Source organism: Lithobates pipiens, unplaced genomic scaffold (assembly GCF_037356315.1).
Source record: "Lithobates pipiens isolate NorthernLeopardFrog02 unplaced genomic scaffold, aLitPip1_a1.2 Scaffold_22, whole genome shotgun sequence".
Taxonomy (NCBI): domain Eukaryota; kingdom Metazoa; phylum Chordata; class Amphibia; order Anura; family Ranidae; genus Lithobates; species Lithobates pipiens.
This window is the reverse complement of record NW_027507784.1, coordinates 19,163,787-19,185,845: the sequence shown is the minus strand read 5'-3', so window position 1 is coordinate 19,185,845 and position 22,059 is coordinate 19,163,787. Positions and strand designations below refer to the sequence as shown.

General features: G+C 44.8%; 1 protein-coding gene across 1 annotated transcript in view; it reads left to right on the top strand.

The window, feature by feature from the left end:
- LOC143923370 (uncharacterized) overlaps nucleotides 1-22,059 on the top strand; it is a 76,680-nt gene that overhangs the window by 1,156 nt on the left and 53,465 nt on the right. Inside the window, exons 3-5 of the mRNA XM_077446995.1 lie at nucleotides 2,373-2,447; nucleotides 13,117-13,194; nucleotides 16,737-16,750. Coding sequence (XP_077303121.1) covers nucleotides 2,373-2,447; nucleotides 13,117-13,194; nucleotides 16,737-16,750 — 167 coding nt within the window. The remainder of the gene's footprint in view (nucleotides 1-2,372; nucleotides 2,448-13,116; nucleotides 13,195-16,736; nucleotides 16,751-22,059) is intronic.

Below are 22,059 nucleotides of genomic sequence, written 5' to 3'. Positions count from 1 at the left end.
CAGAAAGAAGGAACAAAGAGATATTTAGTAAAAAGAAGCACACATTGGGGGTTATTTACGAAAGGCAAATCCACTTTGCACTACAAGTGCAAACTACAATTGCAAAGTGCACTTGAAATTGCACTTGGAAGTGCAGTCGCTGTAGATCTGAGGGGTAGATTTGAAATGAGGGGAAGCTCTGCTGATTTTATCACCCAATCATGTGCAAGCTAAAATGCTGTTTTTTATTTTTCTTGCATGTCCCCCCTCGGATCTACAGCGACTGCACTTCCAAGTGCACTTTGCATTTGTAGTTTGCACTTGTAGTGCAAAAGTGGATTTGCCTTTCGTAAATAACCCCCCAATTTGTGCTTCATTTTACTAAATATCTTTTTGTTCCTTCTTTCTGCTTTAAAGCACAGTCCCTTTTTCTAAACTCATATTTAAATGTGGTCCCTGCAGGTAAGCTCATAGGGGGTCATTTACCAAAGACAAATCCACTTTGCACTACAAGTGCACTTGGAAGTGCAGTTGCTGTAGATCCGAGGGGGACATGCAAGGAAAATAAAAAAATAGCATTTTAGCTTGCACGTGATTGGATGATAAAATCAGCAGAGCTTCCCCTCATTTCAGATCTACCCCTCAGATCTACAGCGACTGCACTTCCAAGTGCACTTGCAGTGGAATTTCATGTGCACTTTGCACTTGTAGTTTGCACTTGAAGTGCAAAGTTGATTTGCCTTTAGGAAATAACCCCCAATTTTATCACTGGTGATGTCATTGATCACAGTCCCACTATGGTTCGCTGATCACCGCCATTACTAGTATATAAAAAATAGAAAAATACACACTCCAGTATATACTGTATACCCTAGTTTGTAGACCAGAGGTGCCCAACCAGGAGCCCTCTGATGTGGCCTGCGACCTCCTGCTCATGGATGGAATACAATAGAATACTGTTATTAATAGTAAGTTTATTACTAAAATCATGTATATGGGCATATCTGTTCTGCAGTGGTTACTGGGCTGCTTTCAAACTGATGCACAGGTGCAGAGCAGTGCAGAGCAGAGCAGAGCAGGGCAGAGCAGAGCAGAGCAGAGCAGTGTACCTGACGGTTACCTGCACTGAACCATAGGCCCCTTCCACACGGTCAGTCCGACCCAATTGGACCCTCCATTCACCTCTAAGGACTAGCAGATGTAAATGGAGTAGAGTGGGCTCTATAGAGTAGAGTGGGCTGCCATGCACCCGCTCTGCTCATTGTGGCCCGCGACCGGTTACCAAGACGCTTAGGTGGCCCTCGCTCTTCAAAAAGGTCAGGCACACCGGTTGTAGAATCTCTAACTTTCATGCAAACCAATCAATGTACACTTATTGGGATTTTTTTTTTTTTTTACCAAAGACATGTAGCAGATTACATATTGGCCTAAATTTATAGAGACATTCTATTATTATTATTATTTTTTTGTATTGTTGGATATGTTTTATGGCAGAAAGTTAAAAACATTGATTTTTATTTTTTTTTCTTCAAAATTCTTTTTTATTTATATAATACAAATAAATAAAAACACTGGTGGGTGATCTAATACCACCAAAAGAAAGCTCTATTTGTGTGGATTTTTTTATATATATAAATTACATTTGTGTACAGTGTTGCATGCCCGCACAATTGCCAGTTTAATTAGCGCAGTGCTGAATAGCAAAAAATGGCCTGGTCATGAAGGGGGGGGGGGGGGGTAAATGTAAAGCTGAATGTGCATTCCTCCTCGTTTTTTTTTTTTTTTTTAGGGAAACTTTGCTGTGTGCACATTCTTTGGGCACCTTAAGACCCCTTGAACACTGAGGCGGTTTTCAGGTGTTTTAGCGATAGAAACGGCGCCTGTAAATAGTGCCTGAAAACTGCCTACCCATTCATTGCAGCGTCTCTTTTAACACTGGGGGGGGGGGGTGCGTTTGCTGGACGTTAGGAAAAGTCCTGCAAGCAGCATCATTTGGGGTGGTTTGGTGAGGGCGCTGTATTTAGCGCTCTCAAAACGCCCTGCCAAATTGAAATGAATGCGCCTGAAAATCGCTTCAGAAACGCTGCAACACGGGCGGATTTTAACCCTTTCTTTGAGGTTAAAAGCGCCCTGCTAGCAGCCGAAACAAAAGCGCTGCTTAAACAGTGGTAAACTGCCGCTAAAATAAGCGGTGCTTTTTATGGCAAGCACGGCCGCGGCCCCATTGTGAAAAGGGGTCCATTTTGTTTTTGTTTTGTTTTGGTCTATTAGTGACTGGGACCTGGTGCCCCTAATTTATATCCAATGTGCCCCATCTTTTTTATGAATGGTTAAAGAACAACGTGATTTGCTGTCTTTTCTGACATATTTCAAACTTTTCACTTTGACTGCAGCCAAACATATGCGTTGGTGCCAGTAGAGTCTTCTATATCTTCTTCTCTTCTGAGGTCTAACATTTATCCAAGATGGTAAGTTGTTCCACTGGTCACACAGATATGGTAGGTCACTTATTCATCATTTTTATTTGGCATATTTTGGCATTCATTGAGAAAATGCTCTCTGAACACCCGTGTTGAGTGAGCAGCCTGTGTTCACTAAGCAGCAGGCCAACCACTCAGCACGGGACCTGAAAACTTGTAGAATAGAGCATATACACATTGCTGAATTAAAATGAAAGCGGAGCTCCACCCTAAAGTGGAGCTTCCGCTCATTGGAACCCTCCCCCCCTCCGGCGCCACAATTGGCACCTTTCAGGGGGGAGGGGGGTGCAGGTACCTGTACAGTACAGGTATCTGCACCCACTTCCGGCATAGATATCTGCAGAATATGCGCTCCTTTCCGCAGAATCTACTCCCCTGTCCGAAGGTCCCCCCGCTGTCTGCTGGGAAACACACGGATCCCAGAGACAGCGGGGACCATCCTTATTGTGTAGCGTGACTCGCGCATGCGCAGTAGGGAACCGGGAAATGAAGCCGCAAGGCTCCACTTCCTGATTCCCATACCTAAGATGGCGGCGGCAGCACCCGAGAGACGATCGAGAGATTGACTTCGAGTGCCGACATCGCGGGCGCGCTGGACAGGTAAGTGTCATTATTTTAAAAGTCAGCAGCTGTAGTATTTGTAGCTGCTGGCTTTAAAAAAAAAAAAAAACGGAACTCCCGCTTTAACTGCAGAATAAGTAAACATTGTCTAAATACTAGAGCCTCACAGTGTGCAGTGAAATCAGAGGAAGCAATTTCAATCCAGGAGAGCAGTCGGTACAACTGTGCAAGACTGAAGGGAAGGCCGGAGTTCAGATTTACTTACGGGGCTCCATTATTTGATACTCTTGTGCACTCTCAGGAGCTGGGAGATAACTGAGTAACTGGTATCAACGTTCAAACATTAGATGACCTCTGACTCCTGTTACTCAACCTGAAGAGCCAGGTTCATATAAAGTAAGTCATTGTAAATAAGCTGTTAAATGTGTAGCACCTCCCTGACCTCAAGAACATGTTGTAGTGATATATTTGATGGTGGGTAGATAATGAATTCGTTATTATAAGTACTCTTCTTCTGCAGCAACCCAATTCTTCCAGAGAGATTCACTTTATTGACTTCCAACACAGAACAAAGTCTTGCAACAGATGACACAATCCAACAGAGTAAATCTTACAAATCTAGTAAATATTCAGAGCGCCGTGTTCCTTAGACCTTGGTGCCTCCATAACCACACACCCAGACAAGAGTGAACGCCATGTTATATCCCCAACACATTGAATGGCTGAGCAATCTGATTGGCCCTTTCCATTAAATGCTTTGATCTCCATGTGTCTTTCAGAAAGACAGAAGATGACCCCTAGCCGTTAACAGCTGTAAGTCATAAACTGCCCTAATTCGGATTCTTGCATATTAACATGAATAAGTTTCCTTCAATACACGCAATTAGATTAACAGATACCACCTTAAAGCGGGATTCCGCTCTTTTTTTTTTTTTTTCTTACCTGTGTTACAGGTGGGCGACTGCTACCTTCGCTTAGCATCCACGTCCGGCGTTTTTTTGACCCCCGGCGCGACGATTCTTTTCCTCGGGATGACTTTTAAAAAAGTGCTCTGGCATTTTCCATTTTAAGTGTGGGCGTCTGAAGCCCACAGGCATTTACTTCCTGTATATCGATGACGCTCGGCTCCCAGCATGCTCCGCTCCATCTTGCACATGCTCAGTGTGCAATGGTGGTAATGGCAGATACAGCTGCCTGCCCACTTTAAAAATGGCAAATTCGGACACACCCTCGTCACGTGACTGGCATCCTAACAAAATCTCACGAGATTTCGCAATTTCATTGTCCCCCCATGGATTCTTGGGAAATTTCCCAGGGACCATTGCGAGGACGATAACCACGCCTACTCCCACGGGAGGACAACCAGGAAGTCAGCAGAAACATCTGAAATAAAAGGTTAGTAAAGAATATTTTTTTTTTTCAGGGTTCATTTAGGTAAGTATTCTATCTTGTGATTTTAATAATATGAAGTTTAATTTTTAGGTACCAAACCGCTTTAACAACCTTTTGGTCAACAAGTCCCCTTTGATATGTGTAATTGAGTTGGTTTGGACAAGTCACTCAGTCAACTGAAATTCGGCCTAGTCAATCTTGTACTGTATGTGTCCATATAACAGAATATATAAAATACATGGACACACACATACATACATACATACATACATACATATATATATATATATATATATATATATATATATATATATATATATATATATATATATATATATATTACAACACATGTTAGGTACTTCAGAGTCAGGGTGGACTTCACTTTTCAATGTTTCAATGCAAGAAATTTAGTTTATCAACTCCCTCAACATTCCTTGGAGAGGGGGTTGGGGCACAGGACATCCATGGACTAGGTGGACTCCTGATGAGGGACAAAGAGCACTAAACTGTTTTCGCTATTAGAGGGCCTTTAAACTAACCTGGCATTCCTTGAAATCAGTGTAACAGACTCACCCGGGACAGAGACTTTTGGAGAGGACTAGAAGCAAGCCTCTTACCCACTGACTATGGGCCTTGGCTTTTAAGGAAACACTACTCTACTTTGAGAGGTAGGTGCCTGGGGGTCCCTTGGATTAGTTTTGTTGATGATACCAAATTCATGTCTCCCCAAAACATACAGACTCTGAAAATCTAGGCCTGGGAACCCTGTTTAGGGCCTAGCTGCCCCTTCGCCAGCAATGACTACTTTACACTGTGAGACTCAGAGAGGATGTTAATATAATCGGACTACTGGGGCATTGGATGAGCTTTGCCTCATTTGCCTCATTGTTGTAGACTGTTCCCATGCAGTCTGTGACATACCTCAGTATTTATAGCCAACATACCCCAGTATTTCTAGCCAACATACCCCAGTATTTCTAGCCAACATACCCCAGTATTTATAGCCAACACACCCCAGAATTTATAGCCAACACACCCCAGTACTTATAGCCAACATACCCTAGTATTTGTTATCCAATATTTATAGCCATATAGCCAGATTCAAGTACCCCTATCCAGACCGTGCTGATCCTCCGGATGTTCCCCTGTTGTGGCTTTTGTTTGCTCTGCCACCTCAGCTCCCGAGCTGGATGCACTACACGGCTGCCATCTTGATATCCAGCGTTTGGCGATTTATCTCAGCCCGTCGGTAAGTATGAGGTTTTGCTTCAGACCTCTCTTGCCATTCATTCCGCCTGCCCCCATTTATCAACAATATACATCTATTGATCTTATCACTTACATTGCAGACACAACATTCATGCATCCGCCCCTGAAGAAGTGAGCAGGGTCTCGTGAAACGCGTAGGGATTTATTGATGCTTGTTTTATGCTGGTACATGCTGGGTATTATTGATGTCTGCATTATGTTTACATATTTCCCTGTCTATATGTACGTACATTTTATTTTCTTATTGTGTATGTGTATCTATTGGCCCAGCAACTTTCAAGTTTTATTGTTGCTCATTGATGTATAATATTTGTAATAAATCTTTATATATTTACTTTCATCTGTGTTGTGTACATGGGCTATTATGCCAGGTATCTCACAATCGTTGTTGATCCGTTACATAACATTTTGAAACAAATAAATTGATTTTGTCTCATTGTTCGCTGTGGACATTGGCTAAACCTCTCTCCCCTCATCTAAAGTCCCAGGGCTACTTCTTTTTTTTTTGTGTACTACTAGGGATGGAGCTGTCAGAGGGGTCGCACCAGGCCTTATTTTCTTATTCTCTACCCCAGTACTTATAACCTACATACTCCAGTATTTATAGCCCACATACCCCAGTTCTTAAAACCAACATACACACAATGGGGGTTATTCACAAAAGGCAAATCCACTTTGCACTGCAAGTGCACTTGGAAGTGCAGTCGTTCTAAATCTACGGGGTAGATCTAAAATGAGGGGAAGCTCTGCTGGTTTTATCATCCAATCATCTGCAAGCTAAAATGCTGTTTTTTTTATTTTCCTTGCATGTCCCCCCTCGGATCTACAGCGACTGCACTTCCAAGTGCACTTTCAGTGCAAAGTGGATTTCCCTTTAGTAAATAACCCCCAGTATCCATAGCCAATATACCCCAGTATTTATAATCAACGTATTGCAGATTTTTTTAGCCAAGATACCCCAGAATTCATAGCCAACATATTTCAGTATTTATAACCAACATATTCAGAATATATAGCCAGCATATCCCTTTATTTATACTAAATTTACCCCACAATTTATTTCCCAGTAATTATAGCCAACATACCCTAGTATTCTTTATCCAATATTTATAGCCATATAGCCAGGGTCCTATAGCCAATTTATTCCTGTATTTAAATGTAATATACCCTAGAAGTTAAAGGCAACATACTCCAGTATGTATAGCCAATATAAACCAGCATTTATAACCAACATATTTCAGTATTTATAGCCAACTTACTCCAGTATTTTTAACCAACATACCCTATCAATAGTATACAGTATATCTATGGTTGCACCAAAACCAATAATAGTATAGGTATTGGTGCCGATATCCAGCATTTGCATGAGTACTTGTACTCGTGCAAATGCTCCGATGCTTAACCCAATACTTGGGCAGCCCAAGGGGTGGTCCGTATGACTGTGGGGGGGAGTTAAAAGCACCAATCTCCCTGTAAAGCTTTTCTGACAGCCGCTTCTTCTCCTCTCCATTCCGTAGCTGTCAGGGAGATCGTTGCTTGTAACTGCCCCTACCGCCACACCAATCACCCCCGGCTGTCCCCCTCTGTGCTCACTCGTTTGGTCTTTCGAGTCCCCCTGCATCCTTCCCGACTCCTCCTCCTCCTCCGGTCCCCCCCAAGTCCTCCTCCGGTCCCCCCTGTCCTCCTCCGTGTCATCCTCTGTCCTCCTCGGCTCTCTGGCTCCTCCACCGGTCTCCCCCTGCCCCGGATCTTTCAGGACGGAGAGTGGAGGACGGAGCAGGTAAATCTGTCATTTACTGGCTCTTTCCTTTTTCGATTGAACAGAGTCAGTGATCACCTGACCAGTGTTTACGATGCTTCATTTTATGAATGGAGAGGAGTCGCTGTCTCCTGTTCATTCATTTTCAGTGCCGCTGAGGCTGCAGAGAAAGGGAGTGGGGAATCTCTTTCCTCAGTCCCTTTCCCTGTCTCAAAGGGGAGATATCAGGGGTCTTTTTAGACCCCTGATATCTCACCAAAGCCTCCCCCCTTCCCCAAAAGGGATGAAAAAATAATAATAATAATAAAAAAAAAAGAAACAAAATGTTTTAATATTTCAAAGTTTTTTGTAAAAAAAAACAACACTGACAATAATCCCCCACCCACCCATAAAGGAGTTGTAAAGGCATTATTTATCTTAATTCTATGCATTAAGATAAAAAAACCTTCTGTGGGTAGCAGCCGCCCCAGCACCCCTAATTACTCACCTGAGCCCCATCTCTCTCCTGCGATGTCCATGAATTGGGGGGCAAAGACAAACAAGGAGAAGTGCAAGATCTGGCAAAGAAGTTCTGTCCTCCTCTCTGCTACTGACTCCCATAGCTCCCAACTGTCCCTGATTTGGAGCAATGTCCCTCTGTCCCTCATTCCTCCTCATTTGTCCCTCATTTTGGTCTGATCTATATAGATGTGTATAAAATTCACTTTTCATCTTTCAAAAGGTGTTTCAGAGCTCTAAACCTTTCATCTAAATTCTAAATTGCCTCATTTGTAAATTTTAAAACCAATATAAAGGAATAGTAGTGGTGAAAAAGCCCTTGTGTATTTAATTAACCTTTTTTTTTGGTTAATTCTCCTTTAGCGGTGCGTGGCAGGGGAACGTGTCCTATGCCTACATACATTTGCTAGTAGGTGTCCCTCATTTCCATCTCAAAATGTTGGGAGGTATGGACTCCTGAGACAAGGTGGGGCAACAACGAGGGGGTTGCCACAGCTGCAGGAGAGGTTTGAGGGCCACATGAAATGGTCTGGAGGGCTGGATTCAGCCTGTAGGCCTTGTGTTCAACACATGTGACCTGGAGAAATGAGAACCTCCACACTCCGCCACTGGTATAAAGACTATTTTTTGCTTTCTGTGCTTTTGAATTTTCTCTGCAAACCTTATATAATCCTTCCATTTTCTGCTAAAACAAGAGAAGGGCGCTTGTCACGCTTCTGGGCAGGTCAGGAGGGTACATTGTCTTTTTTGGAGTTGCACCAGGTTTAGAGATGGGGAGAAGTCTTACCGACCCTTGATTTAGGTGAGATATCTGCCATACATTATTAGACATGTGCAGAGTAAAATATTTCGTTTCGGAATTTCGTTTTCGTCTGAAAACTTAATTTATTTAGTTACTCCCGAAATTCGTTTTTATTTATTTCATTTTTCGTTCAAAAATTGCATTCGTCCGAAAATCCACATGAATCACGGTCGAATCTGTCTTTGAAGGCTTATGGTGTCTGTCGAATGTATAAAGAAGATTCGACGGAGCTAACTATATAGCATACTTTAGAACCCTATTAAAGTCTATGGGACGCCAACGTTCAAAATCTAAAGTGCTAATTTTAAAGGCTAATTTGCAAGTTACTGTCCTAAAAAGTGTTTGGGGACCCGGGTCCTGCCCCAGGGGACATGGATCAATGCAAAAAAAAGTTTTAAAAACGGCCGTTTTTTCGGGAGCAGTGATTTTAATAATGATTAAAGTGAAACAATAAAAGTGTAATATTCCTTTAAATTTCGTAGGGGGGGGTTGTCTATAGTATGCCTGTGAAGGGGCGCATGTTTCCCGTGCTTAGAATTGTCCCTGCACAAAGTGTCATTTATGCAGGAAAAAAAGTCCTTTAAAATCACTCGCAGCTATTATGAATTGTCGGCTCCCGTAATACAGAGAACACTCATTGAAAGTCATTGATAAAAAAATAAATAAATAAATAAAAAAAAAGCGTGGGGGTCCCCCAAATTCAATTACCAGGCCCTTCAGGTCTGGTATGGATATTAAGGGGAACCCTGCCTCAAATTTAAGAAAAAATTTGAAGTGGGGTTCCCCCTAAATATCCATAACCAGACCCTTCAGGTCTGGTATGGATATTAAGGGGAACCCCGCGTCAAATTTAAAAAAAAATTGACGTGGGGTTCCCCCTAAAAATCCATACCAGACCCTTTATCCGAGCACGCAACCTGGCAGGCCGCAGGAAAAGAGGGGGGGACGAGAGAGCGGCCCCCCCTCCCTCCTGAACCGTACCAGGCCACATGCCCTCAACATTGGGAGGATGCTTTGGGGGTCTGTGACCCCTCAAAGCACCTTGTCCCCATGTTGATGAGGACAAGGGCCTCATCCCCACAACCCTGGCCGGTGGTTGTGGAGGTCTGCGGGCGGGGGGCTTATCAGAATCTGGAAGCCCCCTTTAATAAGGGGACCCCCAGATCCCGGCCCCCCCCTGTTTGAAATGGTAAGGGGGTACAAAAGTACCCCTACCATTTCACAAAGAAAGTGTAAAAAATGTTTAAATAAAACAAACACACTTTTGAAAAATTCCTTTATTAAAAATAAAAAAATAAAAAAAAGATTCCAGCGGCGGTAATCCACTCTTGCTATCCATCGACGGACGGTCATATCTCCAGCGATGTCTCATGTCATCCAGCGCAGCGCAGCATCCTTCTTCTGTCTCCGTGGAGGAGACACTACAGACATTCCGGCGGCTGACGTTTGTTATATACGGAGGGCGGGGCCACCCGTCACCTGACCCCGCCCCCCTCTGACGCAAGGGGAAACCCGGGGTTCCCCGTGACGTAGGGGTGACCCCGCCCCCTCTGATGTAACGGAAACCTGCCTGTGTTACATCAGAGGGGTGCGGGTCACCCCTACGTCACAGGGAACCCCGGGTTTCCCCTTGCGTCAGAGGGGGGCGGGGTCAGGTGACGGGTGGCCCCGCCCTCCGTATATAACAAACGTCAGCCGCCGGAATGCCTGTAGTGTCTCCTCCACTGAGACAGAAGAAGGATGCTGCGCTGCGCTGGATGACATGAGACATCGCTGGAGATATGACCGTCCGCCGCTGGAATCTTTTTTTTATTTTTTTATTTTTAATAAAGGAATTTTTCAAAAGTGTGTTTGTTTTATTTAAACATTTTTTACACTTTCTTTGTGAAATGGTAGGGGTACTTTTGTACCCCCTTACCATTTCAAACAGGGGGGGGGCCGGGATCTGGGGGTCCCCTTATTAAAGGGGGCTTCCAGATTCTGATAAGCCCTCCGCCCGCAGACCTCCACAACCACCGGCCAGGGTTGTGAGGATGAGGCCCTTGTCCTCATCAACATGGGGACAAGGTGCTTTGAGGGGTCACAGACCCCCAAAGCATCCTCCCAATGTTGAGGGCATGTGGCCTGGTACGGTTCAGGAGGGAGGGGGGGCCGCTCTCTCGTCCCCCCCTCTTTTCCTGCGGCCTGCCAGGTTGCGTGCTCGGATAAAGGGTCTGGTATGGATTTTTAGGGGGAACCCCACGTCAATTTTTTTTTTAATTTGACGCGGGGTTCCCCTTAATATCCATACCAGACCTGAAGGGTCTGGTTATGGATATTTAGGGGGAACCCCACGTCAAATTTTTTCTTAAATTTGAGGCAGGGTTCCCCTTAATATCCATACCAGACCTGAAGGGCCTGGTAATTGAATTTGGGGGACCCCCACGCTTTTTTTATTTATTTATTTATTTATTTATTTTTTTATCAATGACTTTCAATGAGTGTTCTCTGTATTACGGAGCCGACAATTCATTATAGCTGCGAGTGATTTTAAAGGACTTTTTTTCCTGCATAAATGACACTTTGTGCAGGGACAATTCTAAGCACGGGAAACATGCGCCCCTTCACAGGCATACTATAGACAACCCCCCCCCCCCTACGAAATTTAAAGGAATATTACACTTTTATTGTTTCACTTTAATCATTATTAAAATCACTGCTCCCGAAAAAACGGCCGTTTTTAAAACTTTTTTTTGCATTGATACATGTCCCCTGGGGCAGGACCCGGGTCCCCAAACACTTTTTAGGACAGTATCTTGCAGAATCTTTTCTCTCTGTCAAATCTTTTTTCTCTGTCGAATATTTTCTCTATATAATCTTGGACTAATAGAGGTAAGGTTAGGCACATTCGACCACAGGTTCTATAGACAGATTGTTGTCAGAGTCACGTCGAATCTCCTATTCTATATCGAACTGTTGTAACAATGAAAACGAAAATAAAGCATTTATTTATGTCGGATCTTTCGTTTTTCGGATTTTGTGCTTTCGTTATCGTTTGTCAAAACGAAAACGAAAATAGCTGAAATTCGGACGAAAATGCATTCGGACGAAAACGAATGCACATGTCTATACATTATATGCAGGGCCATCTTTAATATAGGTTGGACCCTGGGCAAAAAATTTATTGCCCCCCCCCCCCTCCATGCAGTTTTGCTCTCCACCTGCTTTGAGGCGTACAATAAATCGCAGCTAGACTCATATTCAGTTTACTGGATCAGATCAGGCAGCAATTGCGATTGGTTGCCAGAGGTTACAGCGTATATCGTTACCGCTCACTGATTAGTTGCTAGAAGTTACAGCACATGATTTATGCTTGTTGATTGGTTGCTAGAGATTACTGTACATCAATACTGCTCACTGATTGGTTGCTAGAGGTTACTGCACATCTTTACAGCTTACTGATTGGTTGCTAGAGGTTACAGCACATCTTCTCCTCACTGCCTGCGCAAGATGGACCAAGGAGGTGAGGGGACCCATTAATAGACAGAAAACACCTAGAGGCGATTCAGTTCGCATTGTGCGCTATATAAGTATTTCATTCATTCATTCATTCATTCAGAGATCCTAGGACTCCTGGGATCAGTGCATGCCCCTCTATCTCCCCAGTGGACATCATTCCATATAGGTGATGGTGAATATGACCTCAGGGGGGCATGATGTACATATGAATGCTGTTTCTATTCACATATGAATGCTGCTGGTCCGCTGCTATTTACATATGAATGCAGCCACTATTTACATATCAATGCTGGTATTTACATGTAAACACAGGGTCTGCAGGTGAGTCATCTGTACACAACAATAGAACTTCACATTGAGATATCAGGACACAACACTGCACTAAAACTTCAAGAGATGAGGGAATTTAAACTGGGATAGTTGGCAAGTATGGGGCAGCTGCTTTGGGCCCCACAATAATGGCAAGGCCCAGGGCAGCTGCCTCTTTTGCCATGCCTTAAAGACGGCCCTGAGTATATGGTCAATTTAAGAGTTTATACCTGAAGCTGGAAAAAAACTCCCTAAACTGCCTGGTCTGAGTAATTTCCATAAAGATCAACACTGGACATCAGAATATGGAAACATTCTAATCCTGTCCGCCCTTCGATGTCATTGTTCCTCCTTTGAAATTATAGAAGAGTTTTAAGTATTTGTTGGAAGTGTTTTGACTAACGCGTATTTTGCTGGTTTCTAAAATGTTAAAGAAAAATATGATTTACTGTCTTTTCTGACTTGTTTCTTTTTTTCCAGATCTGAATCCCATAAATTATAGGCTGTTTTGCCATGAACATGTTCTGATTTGTTTTCTTTTGTATCGCTTTTGTCATTTTTCTCTGTAGGTACTCTTATATTTCCTCACGATTACCCGATTGGCAGTGGTTTGGGTCTTCTTTTCGTTCTCTATCATCACACACCCAGTAAGTTGATTCCACTGTTTATGCAGATATAGTATGTCTCTTATATATCCTTTTATATTAGCATATGAATGCAACTGAGACTCCCTACAAATAGAGGATTTATGGGTGGGAAAGCATTTAAAGAATCACAGGACCATTAATGAACCAGAACACTGACTTGTATACAGCAGTGTTTCAGCAAATCTCCCAACTGTCCCTGATTTGGAGGGACTGTCCCTGATTTGTAGCAATGTCCCTGTGCCCCTCATTCCTCCTCATTTGTCACTCATTTTGGTCTGATCTATAGAGTTGTATATAAAATGCACTTTTTATCTTTCAAAAAGTGTTTCCCAGAGCTAAACCTTTCATCTGATTTTTAAATTGCTGCATTTGTAAATTTCAAAAGCCAATATAAAGGATTCAGGAATAGTAATTGTACAAAAAAAAAAGCACTTGGGGGTTTAACCCCCTCCCCCCCCCCGGCGGTATTCCCGAGTCTGGTCGGGGTGGAAATTTTATACCAAAAGCGGTAACCCCCGAGCCAGACTTGGGATCGCATCGCTGGATCCAGGGAGCGCTTATTTACCTTGTCCCTTGGATCCAGCGATGTCCCCCCCCCCCCCCCCGCTGTACGAGCGAGCCGTCCTCCGCTCGATCTATCATGGAGCCGATCTCTGTTCCCTGTGAGTGATGTGACGCACGGGGACGGAGAATGGCGCCAAATTCAAAAAGTGAAACGCACACATTACATTCAATATAATGTAATCTTACAGATTACATTGCTGTATGTAATTATTTCACACCCCCTTTGTCCCTAGTGGTCTGCACAGTGTCCTGCATGCAGATTCATATTATAAAAACTGTTCTTTATGCCTGGAAACTGGAGATTGTCCATAGCAACCAAAACTGTCCCTTTACATCAAAAATGGTTTTAGAGCAGCTAGAAAACAGCAATAATAAATTGGAATCACTCGCAGAATTGAGCGATAGCGATTTGTGGGGAGATCCGTCATCAAATACTGAAAAGTAATGACAGCGACAATTCTGCAACTCAGCAAATTTCAGTGTTTTTGATTTGATTACATTATTGAATAATTTTTATTATTATTATATTATTATTTGGTATAATTATTTATAGTTATTTATTATATTATAATTTATGATTTTGTTTTTCAAACTTTATCATACCCGGGATGTCTGCTAGACTCTGGTTTGTACAGATTTAAGTGAGTTATTCCTAAGCCCTTCGTACACACGGGTCGGACATTCCGACAACACTATCCGTCGGATTTTGTCCGAAACTTGTGTTGCATACACACAGGCGGACAAAGTTGTCGGAAAAATCTGATCGTTCAGAACGTGATGACGTCATTTCGTTAGGACGGGACTACGTTCAGGCTAGTAGCCAATAGCTTTGGTCTAGGAATTTGATCTGAGCATGCGTGGCACTTTGTCCGATCGGAATTCTCTGCAAACAATCGGACAAAGTCCGATCGGACCATGTTGTCGGAAAATTTTATATCCAGCTCTAAAACTTTGCCGGTCGGATATTCCGACGGAAACAGTCCGATGGAGCCCACACACACGATCGGATTATCCGACAACACGTTCCTATCGGACATTTTCCGTCGGAATGTCCAACCGTGTGTACAAGGGCTTAGAATTACAGGACTACCATATAAAACACCTAATTTTTTCACTGCTCCCCCAAATGTGCACACCGGTAATTTTTGGTCCCGGCCAGGGAGGAGGATGGATCAGTAGAGGGGCGCTAGTAAGGTAAGTATAATTAGATTGAAAGCATTTGGCCAGAAGTCCGTCCCACTTTAGCACAACTGTGAAAAGGACTCTGTTTAGACTACTTTTTGTTTTCATCATAGTCTTTTTTACTAACTTTGCTTAGGCAGAGATCAGTGGCGGCTGAGTTTTTTTTTTTTGGGGGGGGCGGAAAATAACTACCCCTCTGGGCGGCCTGGGGCAGTGGGTCTGCCCCCTCCCACACCCGCTGTCTGCTGGTCAGTCCGGCACTTACCCCATTCAGGGTTGGCAGGCTGCGGGCAACGGCTCCGGTGTCCTCGAACACAGTGGACCCCATCTAGGTGGCGGTGCGGTGGGCTCCGGTATCTTCTCCTCCAGCACATGCATCTCCTCTCTCCTCCTCCTCCTAGGCGCTAGGTGTTCAAAAGGATTGCCTAACGTTTTGTCAAGATGCTGCCATTCTTTTGGAGAGAAAAGCAGATGAATTAATTGGCAGGGGGGGTACTGTGATCTCTGAGAGGTAATAAATACCTGGAAGGTTTACACGGACATATTACTAAATATGCTGAATTTAACCACTTACTGCCTGCCGTCAAATGACTGAGGGGCAGTGAGGCTCTCGCTCTGGGTGGACGTCATATGATGGTGCCCAGAACATTCGCTCTCACGCACCCGAGGGGGCACGCAGTGTGACGATCGCGGCCGCGCCACGCTCCTAGGACACGACGCAACCCTGATTTCTGTAAAGAGACGATCACGCGGCTCCTTAACCATGTGATTAGCTGTGTCCAATCACAGACGGTCATATGTAAACGCGGAAGTGCCGATAATCGTCTCTCATCACCTCACACTGACAGTGTGTGGCAGGGAGAGCCAATCAGCAGAATCTCCCCGCCGGAAAGACCTGGACATGTAATCAGGGCTCTGATCATCAGGGCCTTCATTACAGTAAAGCCCCCCAGTGCCACCAATCAGTGCCCATCAATGCCACCAATCAGTGCCCATTAGTGACATGAATCAGTGCCCATCAGTGACACCAATCAGTGACACCAATTAGTGGCCATCAGTGGCCATCAGTGACACCAATCAGTAACCATCAGTGCCCATCATTGACACCAATCAGTGCCCATCAGTGACACCAATCAGTGACACCAATTTATGGCCATCAGTGCCCATCAGTGACACCAATCAGTGCCAATCATTGACACCAATCAATGCCCATCAGTGACACCAATCAGTGACACCAATTAATGGCCATCAGTGCCCATCAGTGACACCAATCAGTGAGCATCAGTGACACCAATCAGTGACCATCAGTGACACCAATCAGTGACCATCAGTGACACCAATCGGTGCCCATCAGTGACAAAAAATTAGTGCCCATCAGTGACACCAATCAGTGACCATCAGTGACACCAATCGGTGCCCATCAGTGACACCAATTAGTGCCCATCAGTGACACCAATCAGTGCCCATCATTGACACCAATGAGTGCCAATCATTGACAGCAATCATTGACAGCAATCAGTGCCCATCAGTGACACCAATTAGTGCCCATCAGTGACACCAATTAGTGCCCATCAGTGACACCAATTAGTGCCCATCAGTGACACCAATTAGTGCCCATCATTGACACCAATCAGTGCCCATCATTGACACCAATCAGTGCCCATCAGTGAATATTTATTATATATTGACCTATTTCATGGTGTGTGATCTCTTATATTTATTATTATATTATGTAATGCCCTCCAATCATTTCTGTATCTCTTATAACTTGTTATATTTGTGATTTTTTTTTTCAGTGAAGAAGAACCCGGTAAGAATCTCTGCAATGGTAAAACGTGTAACAATATTAATACATGACGATCATTGAAAGGTTTCATAAAACGGTTTTACCTAATATCCATCTTATACATTTACGTGTTTCGGGGTCTGACTTTTGCTTGAAGCAACCTATCAGACGCTCCAAAGCCCAACGCAACTTTCACTTTAAATCAGCCAAATACATTCCAGATTCATCAAAACAAAAGTTGTGCAAAGTAAGACAGTTGGTGCTCCTTAGAATACAGAGTAGAAAAGCCTGTCCCTGGCCAGCATGCTGCAGAGAAGGACCCTTGTCTTCATGTGGAAGTAGTGGTCTCTCTGTAGGGGTAAAACACACCCCCGACTGAGTCAGAGATAGAGCTCTCCAATCAGTAAAGCTCATGCTCCTCGATGATTGAACAGCTCTGGCTCTAAGCAGGGAATGTGTCAGATCTCTGCAAAGAGACTGCTGCTTCTACATGGAAATAATGGTAATGTGTTAATTAGGCTAAGAAATTAAACAATGCATTAAATATTATAGACAAGTGCTTGTTAGTTGTTAATGGCATTTGTAATAAGGCAGTACCTTAAGGTGACCAGATTTTTAAAATGAAATCCGGGGACATTTCTTTTTTTTTATTGGCAAATGGTAAACTATTTTATATGCACATTTTCCTCAAATTATATATGCAGTCAGTGGTGCAGCGTTGGGTTGTCAGTGCCCGGCATAGGGCAAGTCATTTGCGCCCTCTGACCCGCAGACCTTTAGCACTTCCCGTGTCCCTTTCACTAGTACAGTAATACTGACCAACCTGATTCCTACACTGACCTACCTGATTCCTACACTGACCTACCTGAACACTAACCTACCTGATTCCTACACTGACCACTACGCTAACCTACCTGATTCCTACACTGACCAACCTGATTCCTACACTGATCTACCTGAACACTAACCTACCTGATTCCTACACTGACCACTACACTAACCTAGCTGATTCCTACACTGACCTACCTGAACACTGCACTAACCTACCTGATTCCTACACTGACCTACCTGAACACTGCACTAACCTACCTGATTCCTACATTGACCACTGCACTAACCTACCTGATTCTCACACTGACCACTACACTAACCTACCTGATTCCTACACTGACCACTACACTATCCTACCTGATTCTCACACTGACCACTACACTAACCTACCTGATTCCTACACTGACTTCTACACTAACCTACCCGATTCCTACACTGACCACTAGACTAACCTACCTGATTCCTACACTGACCTACCTGAACACTGCACTAATGTCAGGTACTCACCAAAGCCGAAGTGCTGAGAGCGGCTTCCCTTGCAGCTGGGTGCACAGTACCCCTGAGGATGGAACAGTGGGTACAGGGCACAGAGAGCGGGTTGCCAGCAGGTGACTGGAATGCAGCAGGTCTACTGAAGGAAGAGATGCCCGTGCAAAAGATCTTGGAACTGGTAGAGGTAAACGCCTGCCAGGGGTTCCAACACCTGGAGTGAAGGCCGAGGGTCAAACATTGGTACAGTCCGTGAGACAAAGGATATTCCAGAGGCAGGCCGAGGGTCAAGCACAGGTATCAGTCCGTGAGCCAGCAAGGCTAAGTGCAGAAAGTCCGTTTAAACAAGCCAGGGGTCAGATCAGGAGAGAAGCAGAGTGGTCTTCAAACAAGCCGGGTCACAACAGGAAGTGGTCAACAGGAACAGGAAACAGGAAACAGGAACACAGGTGAGCTGAGAAGACAAACCAGCAAAGACACAGAGCACATTGATGCCTTTTATAGGACTGTCAGGCCAATCAGGTAAGGCCCATAGCCGTGTGCATAGGCTTGCACTAGCGTGTACGACATTGTATCGTACGACGCATATGCATGCGTCGTTGTGCAGCTCTTCCCCGCAGGCGCACGGGGAAGTGCCGACGTTGGAGTCTGGTGATTCTCTGACAGTGCCCCCCCCCAAGGGGCAGCCTCCGGATGCCCAATCTGGCTGGTAGCTTGGGGTGTCTCCGGTAAAAATCCCGTATCAGGCGAGGAGCGTGGATGTTACTGGAGGGTTCCCAAGAACTGTCTTCAGGGGGATACCCTTTCCATTTTACCAGGTATTGGGTCTGTCTTCCCCTTTTTCGACAGTCCATTATGGCTTCAACCTCGAATTCTTCCTCACCTTCGACTTGGACGGGTGGAGGTGGTGCCACTTGTCTTCCGGTGAAGGAGCTTGGAATCACTGGTTTTAATAGGGATGCATGGAACACCAGGTGAATTTTTTTACGAACTAGGTAGCGCCTGTTCAAAAGCTACTGGGTTTACCACCCTTTTGATTCCAAAGGGGCCAATGAACTTGGGACCGAGCTTCCGTGACGGGTATGGCAATCTCAGGTTGGCAGAAGATAACCAAACCTTATCCCCGATCTTGAAACTTGGGCAACTTCTTCTTCCTCTATTGTAGTATACCTCATAGTCTCTTTGAGCCTTCTTCATGGCCTCCTGAATCTGTAGGAAATTGTCCTGAATTGTCTTTACCCGTTCTTGGACTGCAGGAGCGGAGACTTCAGGGACGGAATCTGGCAAGAAAGAAGGGTGGTAGCCATAGTTCGCCCAAAATGGAGTTTGGTTGGTGGCGGAATGTACAGAGTTATTATACGCAAATTCCGCGCAGGGCAGGAGAGAGGACCAATTGTCTTGAGAGCAGGAGCAGAAGCAACGAAGGTATTGTTCTAGTGTCTGATTTGTTCTTTCTGTTTGCCCGTTGCTTTGCGGGTGGTATGCGGAGGATAGTGAGGTCTTGATTTCTAGTGCTTTGCAGAGGTCTTTCCAGAATTTGGAGGTGAATTGGATTCCCCTATCAGACACGATGTTGGAAGGGACGCCATGTAGCCTCACGACTTCCTTGATAAAGATACTTGCTGTAGCTGAAGCAGAAGGGGTGCCATACATAGGTAGAAAATGTGCCATCTTCGAGAGACGATCTACCACTACTAGGATTGTAGTGAACTGGTCAGAAGGTGGTAAGTCAACAATAAAATCCATAGAGATCTCTCTCCAAGGGCGTTCGGGAACAGGTAAGGACCTCAAAAGTCCCCAGACCTTGGTGTTTGCCCCCTTGTTACGCTGGCAAGTGATACAGGATTGGACATAGTTCTTGCAGTCCCTTCTCCAACCCGGCCACCAGTACGAACGACTGATTAAATCGGCAGTCTTCTGGATCCCAAAATGTCCTGCCATCTTGTGGTCATGAAAGGTTTGCAAAATCTGAGGTCTTACTGAAGGAGGAATGAATACCTTGCTGTGTGCCCATAGCAAACCGTGTTTCCTTTCCAGGGAGGATGCTGTAGTTTTGGAGAGTTGGTTAGTGGCTTGTTTGATGGCAGTTTCTAGATCGGGCTGGATAATTTGGAGGAAGTTGTGTGGAGACAGAATAGTTGCGGGTTCAGGTGGTTCTTCGGCTTCTGGAAACATTCGGGAGAGTGCGTCTGCTTTCCCATTCTTGGAACTGGGACGGAAGGTGATATGGAAATTGAACCTGGAGAAAAAGAGAGCCCAGCGTGCTTGTCGGGGTCGGAGGCGTTTAGCAGCTCTGAGGTACTCCAGGTTCCTGTGATCTGTAAAGATCATGATGGGTTGAGACGCACCCTCCAGCAGGTACCTCCATTCTTCCAGTGCAAACTTTATAGCGAGAAGTTCTCGATCTCCGACATCGTAATTCCTCTCCGGAGGACTGAGTTTCCGAGAGGCGAAGGCAACTGGATGAAGGAGAGCCTTCGGCCCACTTCTTTGGGAGAGGATAGCACCTAATGCGAATTCAGAGGCGTCCACCTCCAACACATAGGGAAGGCTTGGATCTGGATGTAGGAGGATAGGAGCTGATATAAAGAGTCTCTTTAATTCATCGAAGGCTTCCTGTGCTTGTGGAGACCATCGAAATTTGACCTGCTGGCGGGTTAGTTGGGTGATGGGGGAAATAATCGTGGAGAAGCCCTGGATGAACCTGCGATAAAAATTGGCAAAGCCAACGAATCGCTGTACAGACCTTTTGTCTGAAGGTGCCGGCCATTCTTGAATGGCTTTGATCTTCTTTGGATCCATTGAGATTCCTCCTGTGGAGATGATAAATCCAAGGAACTGGATGGTATCTCTCTCAAATTGACACTTTTCTCCCTTTAGGTAGAGCCCATGTTCTCTGAGGACAAGGAGGACCTTCCTGACGTGAGTACGGTGCAGTTCTAAGGAATTGGAAAAAATCTGAATATCGTCAAGATATACTATCACGAAGTTGTCTAGATACTCACGGAATATATCGTTGACCAGATGCTGGAATGTGGCCGGGGCATTGCAGAGCCCGAAGGGCATCACTAGATATTCAAAATGCCCGAATCTAGACCTGAAAGCCGTCTTCCACTCATCCCCATCACGGATTCAGACAAAGTTATATGCTCCCCGAAGATCTAGTTTAGTAAATATCTTGGCAGTTCTTAGGCGTTGAAAAAGTTCAGGGATGAGTGGAAGCGGGTACCTGTTCTTAAAGGTAATTTTATTAAGTTCCCTGTAGTCCACGCAAGGCCTGAGAGAACCGTCCTTTTTTTCGACAAAAAAGATGCCTGCACCAGCTGGAGAAGAGGATGGTCGGATGAATCCCTTTTCCAGGTTTTCATCTATGTAAGAGCGTAGGGCTTCTAGTTCAGTCTCTGATAATGGAAAGATCCGACCAAACAGAATTTCGGAACCGGGTAGCAAGTCTATCGGGCAATCATAGGGCCGATGGGGTGGCAGAGTATCAGCCTTCTTCTTGTCAAAGATGTCCAAAAAATTATGATAGGCTGAAGGGACATGTTGCAGGTTATCAGGAATGGTCTGTATGGTTAGGCAGGAGGTGGACTTGTGGGAGGTCGGCAGGTGACAGTGCTGTGAACAGTAGGCAGATGAAAAGAGTACTTCTTTCTTGTTCCAGTTGATCTGTGGGTCGTGGACTTGTAACCAAGGGAAACCCAGAATGATTGGGAACATAGGAGAGTGGATAACGTCAAAGCGAAGAAATTTGCAGTGACCAGAGTCTGTGGATGTCAAGATTGGTACTGTTTCCTGGGTCACAGGACCGGAGCAGGGTAGGGAGCCATCGGCCAGATGAATCTGAAGGTGTTGTTTTTTAGAGCAGAGGGGAACGTGCAGGCTCCAAGCTAGGGTTATGTCCATAAAGCAACTGCAGGCCCCGGAGTCAATGATGGCTCCCAGCCGAACCTCCTCTTCCACCACCTGTAATGAAACCGGGAGGACAAGGTGAGACCGGGTGGAAACCGCAA